The sequence below is a fragment of the Molothrus aeneus genome, chromosome 1, assembly GCF_037042795.1.
Source record: "Molothrus aeneus isolate 106 chromosome 1, BPBGC_Maene_1.0, whole genome shotgun sequence".
NCBI lineage: Eukaryota > Metazoa > Chordata > Aves > Passeriformes > Icteridae > Molothrus > Molothrus aeneus.
The window spans coordinates 128,762,396-128,779,455 of NC_089646.1; the positions used below are offsets into that span (position 1 = coordinate 128,762,396).

A 17,060-nucleotide genomic window follows, 5' to 3' on the forward strand; every position below is an offset into this window, starting at 1 on the left:
CACAGCAGATCCCTTCCAAGCTCTGCTTGCTCCCACCATCTTTGCAATGGATGTTCTGGAACAGGCTTTGTGCCATCCCCTCCATGCCCATGCTCCCTCCAGCTTGCTTAAACCCACCTTCAGCAGAAACATTCACATCTTGCCTGGGCTATGAGCTAAAACACCATTTTCTCCATCCAATTTTTTTGTGGTGACATCCCTCCAGCCAAGGCAAACAGCAAGGTGACCATGTTTACCTGCTGCATGAACATGTTAGTGCCCCATGTGATTTGTGGAGGAGGGATCTCAAGCGATGGCAGTTGTCAGGAAGAAGCCTTCCTCTCACACACCAGGGGGATGTGTGTGGTGATAATGCTTGGAGTCTGCACACGAGTACTTGTACATGAGCTTTCTCCTCTTGACACATCTAAAAGCTTCATAATTGAATTGCACTGTTGGAACATTGTACTGAAGTTTCACCTAATGTTATTTAAATGTTACAGATTTGCCAATTACATAGCTTGATGTTGGCTGATTCAGTTATAAGGCTCATAATGTTCTTATTATTCTGCATTTAAAACACATTATTCATAATTTTTTGGAATTTAAAAGGACTAAATAGCCAGTAGATGGCACCAGTCAATCCTGTTGTGAGACTTAGAATGGCAAAATGTAGTTCTTGTCTTTTTTACAAATGCATTTTGGAAATGAAAAAAACTAGACAAAACAGCATTACTGACAAAATTTTACTTTTTAATTTACAGTAATAGTTTTTGAACAGAATGTTTGTCTGAAGTCAAAACCCTACCGTGTTATTTAACACATAAACTTGTGAGGAAGAACACAAAAATGTCTTACACTATTTCCCACTTATTTAGAAAATCCAGTCATTGACGGGTTAGTCCTTTCTGAGTACTTCTGCAGTCTCATTCAGCTGCATCAGCTTAAACCTTGTTTATAACATTTTCTTCCATAAAGCCTTTAAACTCTAACTCACCCCCCTCAACTCATTACAGCAATGAAGACTAGAGAAGGAATCATATAGAGAAAGCCAGAATGTTGGTGCATTGCTCTGTATTAATCTCATTACTGGGTACTTGGAACCCATGTCATGTTCCTCCCCGAACAAAGAATGTTATTTAGACTTTAGTCCTTCAAAATATTACAGCTGTGTGGGTTGTGGCACCCACACACAAGAAGATGTTGATTTCTTTGATGTAAGAAAGATCTCAAGAAAGATCTCATCTTTCATTTGTCTGTAAATGACAACACCATGCCTTCACAGCATTGCTTTAATAAAACAGTGATTATGCTAATAGTATTTCTTTCCAAACAGGTTACCTCGCCTAGGCTCAGATATTAAGCACGATGCAAACTAAACAGGAAGTACGCTTGTAAAGAGTAAGCTGTCCTAACAGTTTAAGGCCAAGGACACTTCATTCCTTGTGGACCTTTAGCAGCTGCCTTCACTCCTGATAAATCTGCAGCCCATCTGGGTGGGTGACAGTAATGGTAGGAGCAGCATTGAGTGTTTTTCTTGACAGAGCCCCTCTAGTCCCATTGTTCCTGTGGCTGTAGTGGAACTCACCTTAGACAATGTCACACAGGCTGGGGAAAAAGAAATCTGTGTTTCAGAGCATGAGTGATTTCCTATGGAAAAGACTGATACAAACCAAGTGATCTCTTAGAATGGACAGGCAAGGTATAGGTGATTCTGACAGCAAAGCAGAAAATCCTGGCTTAATGAGGTATATTGTAGCTTTGGGTTTTACTCCCTCCAAAAGATCAACCCATTAATTTGAGGTGAACTGTCCATTTTAATACAACAAATTATCTGTAATTATCAAAGCAGAAGAGTCACACATAGGTAAAACCTTACCAAAAAAGGCCTTGTAAAACCATGGTTCAGGCCTTGTTACTTTGGCTAAGTATAGCTAACAGCTAGCCTGTTCTATGAGAACCTGCAAGCACATCAGCCATTGCTCATGAAAACCTGTGAAAATAAGAAGTCTATCCTGTGAGAATCCATGAAGAATAAACGTGAACATCTGTTGAAGAAGATGGCCTTAACACGTACACACACGAGCACCTATGAACCAATTAATTGAGTGGCAAGAAAGTTACTAACCAATTAGAATTAAACACAAGGCTTTTGAAAACTGTATAAAAATAGGCTGTGAACATTAAAGTGCAGTTTTGGCTGCTTGACTTTGAAAGTATCATGTCCATCTTTATCTTTCTCACAGCTACACAGGAGTGACTTCAGATACATTTCAAATGTTGTTCTTTAAGTTGGTAGTTCAAGATATTGATTGAAATGTGATCATGCTAGAGAGATACAAGAAAACAATAGCTTTGGAAGTTCAGAGGCACCTACTACAAGGTGATTCATGTCAGCCTGTTAAAGGCAGACTAATGAGCATCCACAGCAGTGTTCCAGGACATTGATAATTATATCCATCCCTTAACCAGCTACTGTATCATCTCTCCTCCTCATACCACTCCTGTGCTGAAGGGATTTCCCAGGTTCTGGTGAACTACATAACAGAGTACCTTGTAAAAATAAAACAGATCTGCCTGTAAATACATCCTCTCAACACCTTCTCCCAGTGGGAATTCTGGAGTAGCAGATTCACTATTTGCTAAAACGTGAAGAAAGAAGTGCAGATAAGAAGCACAAGTCTTTCATTATTATTGCTTCTCAATTTCTTTACTAGCATTTCTTTTAAATCCTGTGGAATAAAGTTGTTGTTAATGTGTGGAAAATTAATTGGAAAGTGTCATGATCATTGTATGCATCACCCTTACAAACAGAACAGCAAGTCATTTTCTGTCTTTTTTTAGTCACTGTTTATGACAACAAAAACTTATTTTAATAATGGTTTTAATGCTCAAAAATAGTGTCTTTCCTAGGCTTGCTTGCAGGTGCTCCTAAACCATTATAAATAGAAGCATCATGCAGAATACTAAGTATGTTTTCAGCTGAGACATACAGTTTTGCCTGAGATCAATGCACAATACAAAAATGAGTCACACTTTAGATCTTATAGTAAATATAACCACATAAGAACTTATTTCTCAGGTTAATAAAACCTGCTACACTCCAACACTTGTGTCAGCACTACTGTTTTAAATTAGGATTTGCAAAATAGGGTTCTGAAGCCAGTTACGCCGTGTTCTGGGAGATAGTGCTGACCACTTTTAAGGCTTCCAAATTATATAAACCTCATTTTCTTAGTCTCCTTCCATGTTTTTTCATCCTTGATGTTTAAGATCAACCATTGTAGAACCAGTCAATCTCTGGAAACTAAGACTTTCCAGCCAGGCATTTGTAGTCAGATGATGGAGACAATTGTGTGAGTGTGAAAGCATCTCAAATACACATTATAGCAGAAAATAAAATCATGGAATTATAGAATGGTTTGGGTTGTAAGTGGATCCTAAAGATCATCTCATTTCAATTTCCCTGACATGGGCAGGGACATCTCCAAATAGACCAGGTTGCTTAGAGCCCCATCCCACCTGGCCTTGAACACCTGCAGGGGAGGAACAAGTGGAACATGGAATATTGTCAGGCAAAAAAATTAAAATAGACAAAGCCAATAAGGAATGAAATAGGAAAGATTTTAGTATGCATCAGCAGTAATCACAGTAGGTCATAAACAGAAAAAAAAAAGCTTCATTAGTGAGGGATTGAGTCTACCATAAAAATGTTTTTCTGACTACATCTAGTTAACATTCAAATTTATCTTCCCACTTGGCATGCCAGAGTTTCAGTAATTCACAGATATCATCAACTGTGACAGCAGACAATTTGGGACACAAGGAGGCAGACAAGGGGCTAACCACTCTCATGTATTTTTACATGACTTTTGTACAAAGTGTACTGATTTCATGTTTGTGCCTTCATTTCCCTTCTCAGACTTTCTGACATATAACTGAGTGTGTTCAACTTGAAGGTGAAATAGGAGGCCAAAAGTCAGAAATTAAAGCTTCAGATAGAGAAGGAAGGCCAGGAGCCAACAGGGACAGAGGGGCACAATTCTTTGATGCCTAAGTATGAGAAGCAGAGGAGGAAGGCCAGGAGGTTCTTCGCTTCTCTGAGAAGAGTGTATGGCATGCTGGGTGAGAGATTACATGCTGGATGGAGATGGAAATTGTAAAGCTCAGCTGTGGGCAATTCCTAAGGATCTTACAAAGCATCTAAAATGGCAAAGCAAAGCAGAAATGTGGCATATAAGCAAGAAGAAAGGGGAAGCCTGAGATACCAGGCGGGATTTATGCTTTTCTGTGACACAGGAATCCTAATCCACCCTTCTCAGAGCCATCAGTTCCTGGATCCTAGACACCTTCTGAGAAAAAGACAGGATCCATGGGAAAGTTCTCAAGGTTTCCTTCCCAACAGCAGCCTAATCATTGCTGTCATCTTTGTCCTGAGAGGACCCAAATTGCCCTTGAATGAGAGAGATGTCCACGTCCTCTTCCATGGAGCATGATGTGATGCCCTTGTCCTGCAACAGAACACAATTCAGAGCCTTCCAGTAGCAGAGGACAATGACTTAGCAATGGATAACTGCTCATTATTGTATTTAACTGTTTTCCAAGTCCAGCTCAGGGCTTTAGTTTTAGTCCTGCACTGCAATAAGTTGCATTCCTACCTGTGCTGGGCCATATGGGCACAAAAGACCACAGTGAGTCACCCTGTGCCACCAATTGCCACCTCATGCACTGATGATCCTTTGCTCAAACTTTCAAGCAGTTTAAGAACCATCCAAAAGGTTCAATTTGATCATGATATGCTGGAAGTACACATTCTTCTGGAGCATTGTTTTTCATGGTTGTATTTAGAGGTAAGTTTGGAACTATTTTCTATGTCTGGTCTAATTTCAGAGTGGTATCATTCTGTAGAGCTGATTCTTTCGTGGTGGAAAGTGAAGAAAGGCAAAACAATCCCAGTGTAGTAGCAGAGGCCGTAGGTCTGCTGAGCAATAAGATGGAAAGATTAATCATGGCTGGGAGCCACTCCAGAGCTAAGGATACTGACAACACTTAAGGGAATAGGCCAACCAATCCATGTAAAGAGGAGCATGGACATCCAGAGATGGCAACCCTGTTTACAGAGGTCAGAAAGATATTCCATAGCAAAGGCATTGTAATACACATCCTGGGACCCTTTCAAAATGTCAGTAGAGCAAAATCAATAGACAAGTAAAAAATCAGTTTAACTCACCCAATTCAATTTATGATGGAAATTCAATTGGAATAATGTTACTAGAATTTGTCAGTTTGGCTCTTGGATTCATAAATCCTTCATAAATTCAATTGTCCTATCTCTTCTTTGTGCATCACCACTCAAGCAGTTATTTGCTCTTGAACAAAGGGACTGAAATTAAATAACAGATAAAGACAGCATTTTTTTTTCTATTCTCCTCTTTGCACTTGCATTATATGAACATATGCCTCATATTTTGCACCAAATTGATTCAACTTCCTTAGAAAAACTCAGGTGAAGCTGTTTAAGCAAGTGTTGTGCAGTAATTTATCCTAAAAACAGATACTAACAATTTCAATAGAAGTTAATTACAAGTTCTGTTATCATATGAAAAATTTAATGTATTAATTGATTTATGCAGGTATAACTAAAACAACAATTTAATCCAATGGACTGACGTTCCTTTAATTTCATCATTTGTATGTTTCCCTTGTTCCATTCTCCTCTCTGGGCCTGTTCTGGCAAGATATACATGTTTCTGCATCTCTGCCAATTGCATTGTGTCTTTTCTTCAGCCACTAGCAAATACAAGGTTTCTACACTCCTGTGAGTAAAGTGAATAATTTAGCTAAGCTTTTGTTTGAGCTTTACAAGGACTGTGTGAGTGAAACTGTTGAATGCCAGGAACAAGTTCTCAAATCTCCACCAATTCAGAAGAATCTAAAGTTGCTTTATATTCAGGAGCTCTAGCTGTGTCAGCTGAAGTGCTGCTTTTAACCTGTATCTGAATTTGAAAGCAATAAAAAGGGCAGAAAATCAAACCTGCATTACTAGGGCTTTCTGCTTTCATACTAATTTGTAGTGAAGTAACATGGTTTCTTCTAGATTGTGGACTATTGTAGGAGAACAGCAGCAGCATAATCCATGTGGAATGAATGAAACCAGAGGCTCACTAATGAACAGAGCAAAGTAATTTTTGGTATAAAAAATGTTTATAAAATATTGTCTAAAATTATAGAAAAAGTTATTTTTATGTTGTATAAAATTATATAAGCAAAACCGTAGTAAAAACTACAAATGCACTGATTTGAGCCCACAGTTAAGTCACTGTATGTCACAGTGCCAATAGAAAGTGTATAGAGTGTGCAAGCCATACTCACTTTAAAGTTTTTATGCTAACAAAGTAGACAATGGGGTATGCAATGGCTTTAGTAGTAGTGAAAATCAGTGTCTCTTGAATCAGAACTTACCTTTGCTAAATGCAACCAAAATGGTTAGTTAATGGAAGGAAAAAGATATCACATACACCTATTGCCACAGAGTTTTAGATATATGGAAGAAAATAACAGAGTAGAAAAAATTTATATTAAATTGCACTGGTGTAAGCAAAGCTTAAACTTGCCTGTCATGTGAAGATGGAAATCATTATTTCTTTTGATCTCAAAGACATCCCAAACACCCAGCTGAGCTGGAAGGTGCTATTACTTTTCTAAGAGTACAACAGGCAGTCTGAGAGCACTGTCAAGATATATTTTATTATACTACACATGTCAAAAAAGTGGTCACCTGGAGTTGCTCCAGCAAATCTCCAACAGGTTCTTGAGAGCACAGAAATATATCTGAGTGGCACTGCCTCTTCAAGTATGTGGGATAAACCCCACATGAATTTGAAGAGAAACAATTCAAAAACAGTTCCAAAGAACTGAGCAGATATAAGTGAGGGTATCCTGAGCTAATAAGATCATAAATTTGCAACGGAAGATGTCCTGGAGCAGCACAGTTTTATTGCAGAGGGAACTGGTTGTTTTCTTCCTGTGTGTTCACCAGAGGTGGACTTGCACATGTACCACGTGTGCACAGATGGTCTGGGACTAGGATCCAGGAGCAGATATTGAAGCTAAGAGATTTGGCAGCATAAATTCACCCTGTGATAAAAATGCATCTGTAACATGAAATACCAGCAAGAGCTTATTAGACAGAAGTTTAAAAATACCTATATGGTGAAGGCATAAGAAATTATTTCTCACCATGGATGCAAGTAATCAGTACACTGTGAGAAAATACAGCATGCAGACAGATGAGCAGCAATGATGACACCAATTTTGTGCTGGAAAAAAAAAATAAATATATATACCAGTATATATTCTGGAAGTTATTCTGTTATACCTGTTAATTACTCCCTTAAATTGTCAAAAGATATCAGGCACAGACCAGGGACAGAAAATCCTTATCAGATATGAAATCCCAGCTAGAGCAGGAATAGGTATAAAGTGTTGGCTTCCACCATGATTTTAAACATGTTAGTTCATCTGAAAGATGGTTTTGAGTCAGAAATACGGATAATGACTATCATTTGCATAGGAGACTGTACATGTACATTAATATTGCACTCCCTACATCCCAACAGTTCCCAGAGGTGATGATACTGCTTGGGTGGGGTTGTGGCTGTTCAGTGAGTTAATGAGAATTAATTTTGTCCCTGTGCTTGGCAGTTGTGCTCATGACCTTTAGTTTTCAGACCCACATCTGAATTGGTAAAATTATGCTCTCAATAATATAATCATGTGTCTAATAATGTGCTGCAAAAAATATGTCATATTAATAATAAAGAGGAAAATAATAAAGTGGAAAAAATCTTCTAGGAGGGAACTAATTTGAGGGCAAAGGAAATGCAACTGCACTGCAGAAGGGCTGGTTTAGGGACCTGCACAGGCCACAACACCCAATGTTTTAGGTTCAAATCAGTCCTTGAGTCAGGCAAACTGAACATAAAGCCACTTAACAAGTGTGACCTGGAAAGTTCTCCCCCCCTTACATGAACAACCCCTTTCCTGGTAAAACCAGATGAACATGACTAATTTCCTGCCTTTTGTATCTCACAGCTCTTCATAGCTGATAAAGAATAGGCTGCTGCTTAGCTATGGTGCCTTTTCTTAAGCTGCTTTTTGACTGTGAGCAAACTGTTTTTTCTATCCATGCAGTAATACCCCAGACATGTTTCCCTGTATCCAAACATGTGGGTGTTTTGCGGAGGTTAATGGAAATTAAATTAAAGCTGAACAATACTAATTATAATGCTAAAGTGTCAAGCAAAGCTAATGAATACAACTGGCAGCATAGCTCAGTCTTGCCCTGTGACACCACTCTCTCTCTCTTTCTCCCTCAATCCCATTTTTTTCCTAAGCAGGGACCCACAGCAACCTAAAGCTACTTGTTTTATACAGTCTTGAATGGACAGATACACAGCAGCATCCCACTTTTTGCACTCAGGACTTAAATGATATTCAGTCCTCCAGAAATGAATGAAAAGCTATTATGTTCTCCCTTTTTTCTTCTTGCTTATGAACATCCTAGTTCTACCATTAGGATTTCAGTATTTCCTAGATTTTAGTGTTTGCTGAGATTTTCTGTGCAAGGAGCTGTTGCAAATAAACTTGGATTTTATCTTGATTAAGTGACATATGTCAACAAATGTAATTTCTGGTGGACCACCTCACTTTTTATCTTATATTAATGACCCAACTTTGCCATTAGTTTACCAAAGGGCAGAAGAATGACTTTAAACTATGGATAGTATGCACAGGCTAGCTGAAAAATAAAAAATTGAAAATCAGAAGGAAATATTTGAAAACTAAAGGGTGGTAACAGGGCAGAATGAGATCTTGCATCCCTGCATCTTACAGTACACCTTATTTCTTGCTAGCACCCTTTCCACATGCCTCACAGAGACAGTCTGGAAAGCAGGCACCTGAGAAGGCATTGGTGCAATGAGGGATGCTTGGCCTGAGGACAATGAAAGTTTAGTCTTTCAAAACTAAACAGTGTACTGAGTTCAAAGGCTCCACTTGCAAGGTACTGTCTGATCCCAGATTTTGAAGCATCCTGTTTGTAGGGTTCCCATGGGCTGTTACATGCCTGAGTGCTGGACTACAGCTTCCTTGTGTCCCTAAATCCTTCTTTTTTGGCACATCTGAAAGCCATTCCTTTGATACTATTCTTCCTTTTCCACAGGAAACAAACCAGTTGTTGTCAGCATCCTGGCCAGGAATCAAAGAGAACAAGCAACTTGTCAGGCAACACCAAGGGCACAGACAATTAGGATGGGGAGAATATTTCAGCAATAGCCTTTCTGCTAGTAAGGAAAAATATAATGAAAATTTCATGCAATTTTGGAAAAAAATAAGAAGCATCATCTGTAAAAGTTATGAGTTTATTTCTATGGCAGAAGTCAAACAACACCACAGCTACTTTTCCATCCTGTGCTCTCCAGTTCAGGCAGGAAAGAGAGCTTTTTTAGCTAGGTATTCTAGTTGCCTCATAGCTGCATCATGGCATCTTAGTAGACAAAGTGTCTCAGATTCCCACTGTCTTCCACTTTAGCCATGACAGCAACCACAAACTCTCCCATTTCTAATTACACAGGTACAACTGGTATTTTGACCTCATAATCCCTCTTTGGCAAATACACCGATTTCTTATTGGAATATATATATTTTGCCTTCTTTCATATGAACAAACAGTCCATGAGCCACAACCTGAGGACATCAGATACAGAAATATTCTGATTCCATGAATAGCAGGTGTGCCATTCATTACACCTTTGCCCTCTTTGATCTCAGCTTTAAAAGCTAACCCAACCACAAACGCAGAAAAGTGAAATAAGTGGAGTAATAAACAGACACTTTAAAAATGTTCTCTATTTTTATTTTCAAATTTAAGGTCAATCTTCATTAATTTGTAGAGAGTACAAAAATGTTCCCGTTAGTCTAGTTTGAATTTAGATGTATTTGTAAATAAAACTAAGCCTGCTTTTTCAAATACCATTTCTGTGCACAAATGATATATCTCATTCTTTTCATAAAGCATGTAAAACAAATTTCAGTTCAAACATTAAAATATTTTACACTTGGGCATCAGAATTACAAACAGAAATTAAAGGTTCTCAAAAAAATGTGCCTGAAGTGCAGAAGTACACACTAAAGACATTACAACATACACATGCAGAGACATGCACAAATAAATATGTATATGAGCATACTAGGAAGATCAAAACTACCTGTGTCCTGTTTTTTATGAAATCTCAGTAAGTCTACTAACAAGAATGCATCTTTAATGCAGTACTCATATATTGCTTACACAATAATTATAGTTTCCTATTTATGTCAGTAGAAAATCATTTCAGTCACACATTAAAATTGTGTGTCTTCCTTCAGTGTCCTACAGTGATGCTGAAATGAAGAAATATATTAAGGAATCGTAAGGGAGAAGATGAAGGAATAGTGCAAGATAAAGCTGTACTGAGAAGATTAATTTGCCTCATGATGAATTGGTAACTGTAAATCCTCTCTCTTCTTTAGACAATATCCTCTTGATTTTGAATGATTCCATTTGTCACATAGTGAAAGAAAATATATCAAGATATATAGGAAAATTCTATGTATTTATGTATTTATTGTGTTGGAATTGTGGAAATGTGACAAATTTCCTTTCTGTTTAAATTCTGAACTTAGATAAATCACAAGAACTCACCATCTGTTGGCAAATCCCTCCAGCAAAAAGTGTGTTGTTTCAGTGTACCTGTAGAAATCTTCACGTGCAGCCAAGGGACATCAAATAAACTATGTGGCAATAATGCCTTTTTGGGGAAAATTACATTTAAATAGTCCTGACATATAAGACAGAGATGCCCACAGGTCCTTCATCTGAAAGTTCATGTCTTTTAACATGGTTATTTTATTTGATGTCTTTGAGCCATTTATATTTGAAAGATGATGCTCAAAGAACAGACCCTGTAAATAAGACTCCTCATTTCTAGGAAGGCCACCTGGAGTGAAAATGTCCAGATGATTCTTTGGGCTTTCTTCTTCCACTAAAACTAACATGGGAATCCATTATGAGGACTTTAAATTGTCTGAAGTAGTATAGACTAGATTCTGTCACCCTAATTATACAGAGTGGGGTATTATTTTATAAATTGGTTGTTTTTACTTGTGGTTATCTCTAGTCAAAGGAAAGTAAACATAAGTATATCCCAATCTGTGTACAGAAGCAAGATCTACATATCCACAACATGCTCTTAGTTTTGTTAAGGTCATTGGAAGCTTGCACATCAAACACTAAGAAGCCACCTAGGACATAATGTAATTTCTTTTCAGTTACTAATGCCTAATGATAAGAACAGTAATGTATTACATGGGGAGTGTGGATAAAATTGCTTGTTACTAAACATGGCTTTTACCACAGAAGTTGGATCCAATCTTTGAATGTCATAAGGTTAAGTTTCAGGATATAAACAGATTCAGGGGATCTTGGAGTAGCTCAGGAACATTATCATGAGCAGTGCAGGGCAGGCAGCATCCAGCACACTGCAGCTGCTGCCCTGATGGGGGATGTGGTCAGCATGAGCAAGGTCTGTGCTGTTGCCCAGATAATTGTGTACCAAGGCCATCTCCTGCAAGCCATCCTGTCCCAGCTCATGCTGGGAATACAAGGCTCAAGAGCTGCCTCCCTGATGGCTGCTGCCATGAGCCAGGGCAGCTTCATGTGCCATGCAGGTCATGGCCTTCCTTCTGTGGTGTGACCCGAGCTGTGTGACACATCTGCTCAGCACATCATCACTAAATAATTTCTTAGCTAATAAATACTCTCACTGCCAGGACTCCTTTGTTCTTGCATCTACTCACTCTGATGTGGTATCCACCCAAGGCCACAATCTCTGGAACAGCTTCTTACCCAACCAACCTTCCATTTAGCCTTCCTTCAAAATCCTGTTTATCCTTAAACACATCAGGATCATTAATCACTTTCTGTAGCTTTCTTGTATCATATAAGTTTATACTGCACTCTCTCTGCCAGCAAATCCTTTTAGAATATGCTATAGTATGCAAAATTCTGGCTCTAACTCTGGATTCCAGTTTGCCTTTTTGTTGGAGTAATTAATAAACAATTCCTATTGCATAGACTTGTTGTGCAACAAGGAAAGTAACTCACACACCTAAGCAGCAAGCTATTAAAATGATCCTAATACAGAATAAACTAGGGTTCCATTCACAATTCTATTCTTTTATGCTTGTTTGAACAGTTAAATGGCCCTTTAAGGATACTAATATACATCCATATATATATATATATATATATATATGTATGTATGTATATTATGGATATATGGATATATGTCTGAAGAAAGAAAGTTAACTTTTTGAACTGACATTAGAATATGGCTTTAAAAATTGTGGTTATTTTCTTGTAATGTTAATGGTAACTTTTTTCCTAGTCAGACTGGGCTTCAACATAATCAAAGGGGCATTTATAAAACAACCAAGTAGCCACAACTCTACTTACTAGTTGAGACTAGGACCTTCAAGTAAGGCTGATCAATATGAAAGTTACTACTTTTAAGACCAAAATTATGTCAATACAAACAATAAATTAAAACTAAGTAATTGAACATTTAATATAGAAAAACATTACTGTATGACTTAAATATATATAACCTATATATATAATTGAAAAGAGATTTTGTGGAAGACTAGACTTTAGTCTCACTTTCTTCAGATGTCTGGGTTTGTGTTTTAAAATATGTGAGTGCTTTAAATGAACTCTGGGTTTCAAAACAACTTTATGATTAAAAATTCAGATTCATTTGTTCATTTCCTGGTTTTAATTGTGATGAGCTGTACCCCTTATTATCCAGCCTCATCTTAATAGCAATGTGGAACAGGACATACACAAGGGATAACACGGAAGTTGGTAAAAACCAAATATAATGAATTTCTGTGTATGTCTGTGCAGTGCCACTGCTTTAGACAAATGACTATGTCTGTCTTTAGACAAACACTGTAATGTCTACAGTGCTTGCAGCTGGTTTCCACAAGACCTGCTTCTGGAGGCACTCAGTAGCAGCTGTCTGCTGTATTCAACCTGGAACACCTAGAGATCTTCATGTCTTCAGTGACTGACATTTAAAGTGCAGCGAAGTCCATCCTCTTCTGCAATTTTCTTCATTAATTGGCACAATTCTTTGTTTTTCTCCTGTCACTTTGTCTGATGCTTTTTGTAACATTAATGGCAACTTCTTGTGTGGACGTTTTCTGTGTGTCCCATTTACTCTGTGAGAGTTTTAAACAGTACAGTGAGTTCCACAAGGACAACAGAGTCACTGATGATTAACCCCTAATTTACAAAAACAGTTCTATGTAATTAACAGAATGTCTCCAGCATCCTTCATACAGCACTGTGGTGCAGAGCAACTGTCTCATTCAGCGTGGACACAAGCTTTTATCTGCTGCAAAGACAGCGGATATCAGTAGGCTTTGGATCAACATTCTTGCCTATAATTATCATCTCTGCATGTCTGTACTGTAAAGGCAGAGCAAATAAATCTGGTTTCAGTCCAGAAGTGAAAATTAGAGGTTCCTTTTCATGTCGCTGTGAATAGTGCATCACTAGCCTGAGCTTGAATTTTCTGTACTTGATTTTATGTTTCTGATGTGAAAATATAGTTTTAAATTAACACTTCTGCCTGCATACAAAATCCAAGCACAATGTATACCTTTCAGAGATTCATCAGTTTATTTTCAATATTCAAAAAAGTCAGTCTGTCTGAGGCATGCAAGTGCATCCCTAATTTAAATTTGTACTTTTCCATCTCCCAGACTGCTTGTTGCCATAAACAATGCACCATAATGCACAGAAAACTGGACAGGTCTAATAAAGTGTACCCAGATCTGGGCTGATAGAGACACACAGCTGGGTTAGGTGGGTTTGATTATTGCATTGCCAGTGTTCCACGAGACTATTTGTCAGTGTAAGGAATGTTAGGTAAATTAGGCATTATTTACGTGGTAAGAGTGCCAGGTAAAATAATATCTGATAAAGTTCAGCCATTGACATAAGGGAAAAGTTCATATATATCACAGGGAAACACCTGGAGTTAATTTGTTGCTGTGTATTATTTCACATTTCTGCAGCCTGAATACACCATCTCCTTTGCTATTTGCTCCCCCTGTGCCACTGCTCATGCAGGTCCTTGCCAAAAACTACAATGAGAATCAAACCAGATTATTGTCAGTCAGGGACATAATCTGGATACCACCTTTTCTTTGGAGGGATATCTGACCAACCTGTTACCTTCACTGGTATTAGCACTCCTTTCTTTATTACTGTCATCATCATCATCTTTTACTTCTAAATTGTTTTGACATTACAGTGATGAGAGGATAATAAAATTTCTGAGTCAGTCGGTGTCAAACCTTTTCTCCTTCAACAGCACAAGCTGTACCCTGTCATACCCAGGTATCAAGGGATAAGGCAGATGGCTGCTTTAGAGCTTGATGCAGGAGAAAGTGAAAAACAGAGGGGTGACATGATTTATCCCCTGCTAGCCCACAGGCCAATGGCACAACCCAAGCCTTGCAAGGGCACTATGTGCTGCATTGCCCTGTATCCCATAGCATGTCGAGACAAAAGAAAAACTCTAGGCATCTAAACTTAAGTTGTTCACATTATATGCTCACCTTATTGTTCCCTAAAAGTGGAAAAACAGAGATGCAGAATGGCAGACCAGAGCTGGAGCCTAAATTAGCTACTACACTTTCTCTCTAGGCATATATATTTCTTTTTTTGCTAAAAGATGTTCAAACAACTTCTTATGTACCTGCATTGGATGTGGAGAATGATGTAAATGCTTTAGTTATTATCAGAAATTGTTTTGCACTGAGCTGCAACAGCAGAGATACATGTTACTGAATGTATCTCAGCTAGAAAATGCAGGAGGGTATCTTCAAAGTCATGGGGCCTCAGGACAGGAACCCACACTTCACTGATTAGTACCATTACAGTCAACATTCACATGATTAATATGTTGTGGGAATCTGCCCATACTTCCTGCTAAGTGCAACACAGAAGTAATTTTCCATTCAATTACAAAATTAGACAATTTTGTCTAACAGTGGGACAGGTGCACAGGGTAATTATACATTGTGACCAAGTCTTTTTCAAATTGGATTGATAATTTTGTAGTTCTGTTCGACCATATCCAACCTCGCCAATTAAGATTTCTCTGTGGGCTAGTGGCTAGGACAAGCATTTGGGCTTTTCATTTACAGAAATCCCATGGCTCTAGATGTCATGCTGCTGTGGAATGTGCCCCTGTCCACCTGGAGGTGCAGTATCTCATGAAAAGATACAGCAGTATCTGATGAAAAGATACAGTATCTTTTATGTCACCTGGGAATACCTTTGTACTATAGCAATACAAAAGACAATAATACAGTGGAGCTATAAAATAAATAGACATGTACTGATGTGTTGTGTGTTGGCAAATGCAAGGTGAAGTTCAATCCAAATTTCCTTTTTCATTTGCTCAGACTCCTTGGTTTAAGGATGTGACTCTCAAGATGGGACAGCTTCTGATGGGGTGGGTGTAGCTGTTCTGCCACACGCTGTGCTGAGGCACTTTCTGTGGAAAAATGTCAAAAGACTCAGCAAGGAGGAGTGTGCACACTGGCAGTAATTCAACAAACTGTGCACACCTGAGGAGCAGGGACACCAGGGGAGATTGTTCATGTCTGAGAGAGGCAAGAAACAAAGGATGGAATTGCACAGAGGTGTTGCAGTCATTCTCTGTTTAAAACAAAACATCTAACAGGACTTAGGCTGAGGGAATGACCAAAATGGTGACCAAAAGCTGAAATTTGCCTGAACTTGAAAACACATCTTCCTTTTCATGCCCCATGTAGTATGCTAGCAAAGTAAAACCTGTACAATCTTTACATGTATATAAAGTTACTCAAACTCCATTTAAGTGTGAAATTATGTCAACTGAAACTTTTTCCCCCCATCCTTGAAGAGAACAATATAAATATGATTTAACAGGGGAGGGAGGTCAGAGGAGGCTCTTCCTTTGTGTCCTGGGATGCTCAACAGTTCCCCATGGGAACTCCTGTCAGGTAAGCTTTATTCCAATAGTAAGTAATACTATTGCTTATGCATTCTGATGTCAGTGCATTTATCAACAGCAGTTTGTGGACCTTACTCTGTCCAAGAGGCAAGAAATTGCCCTATTTGTGAACGTGGAGTCCTACTGAGTTTGCCCAGACTTACAGTGCAATGCATGTCAGTTCTGCATCAGAGATTGCACTCCTGACCAGAATTACTGTGCCACCACTCTGTGCCTCTGGCACCTCCCCAGACTCAGAGTGCCAGAGTGCTTACTCTGAAATATTGTCTGTGAAGGTCTCCCAGGATGTCAGACAGGCAGATAATACTGAGTGAGGAAGGGAAGGCCCCCAGGCCCACTACATCTGCAGACAACACAGAAAGCAAGGGGGGGGGGTCTGCCTTCCCTAATTTTTTATGTGACAGAAGAATTGGTGTAGCCAGCAGGACTGCCATGGATAAATAGTTACAGAAGTATGAACGTGCTCCTTCCCAGGCAGGAAAGAAATGGGCCCAAAAATTCTGAAAAGACGAAGCAATTATTTGTGCAGTATTGGAGGCTCACTTATCTTACATGCAAAAGGGAATCAAAGAGTCCTTCCCTCAAATATATTATATATAGAACATGCTGCTTTGAAATCAGAAAATGGAGTATTAAAGTCATCACTGGCTTTTGAGAGGGAAATAAAAGAAAGATTGGAAACCTAATAACAAGCTTAAAGATAATTTTAAAGTTCTGTTCGCTTCAACAGAGCATAGGGAAAGACAATTATTGTAGAAATTAGGTAGGAAAAAACCATAGCAGTGTGAAACAAAATCTGAGAGAGGAAATAGAGGACAGGAAAACAACTGAATTGTTACTATCTTTGGAAACTGAGCAGCTGCACAAACAGTTGCAGAAAGAAAAGGGGATAAAGCAAAAACTGGAAGA

General features: G+C 38.5%; 2 protein-coding genes across 4 annotated transcripts in view; both read right to left on the reverse strand.

Moving 5' to 3' along the window:
* FZD6 (frizzled class receptor 6) overlaps nt 1-17,060 on the reverse strand; it is a 67,161-nt gene that overhangs the window by 31,010 nt on the left and 19,091 nt on the right. The gene's annotated exons all lie outside the window — the stretch shown is intronic.
* The window catches only part of BAALC (BAALC binder of MAP3K1 and KLF4), a 35,574-nt gene continuing 19,225 nt past the window's right edge, over nt 712-17,060 (reverse strand). The window contains exons 3-4 of one of the 3 annotated variants that reach the window (XR_010784939.1): nt 5,210-5,362; nt 712-4,490 (exon numbers count right to left, since the gene is read on the reverse strand). Coding sequence is in view for 2 of the 3 variants with exons in the window: in XM_066564820.1 (XP_066420917.1) it covers nt 13,195-13,299 (105 nt within the window). In the remaining variant the exon portion in view is untranslated. Of the gene's footprint in view, nt 4,491-4,771; nt 5,363-9,873; nt 13,300-17,060 lie in introns of those variants that run through there. The other 2 variants (XM_066564832.1, XM_066564820.1) reach the window with 2 other exon arrangements.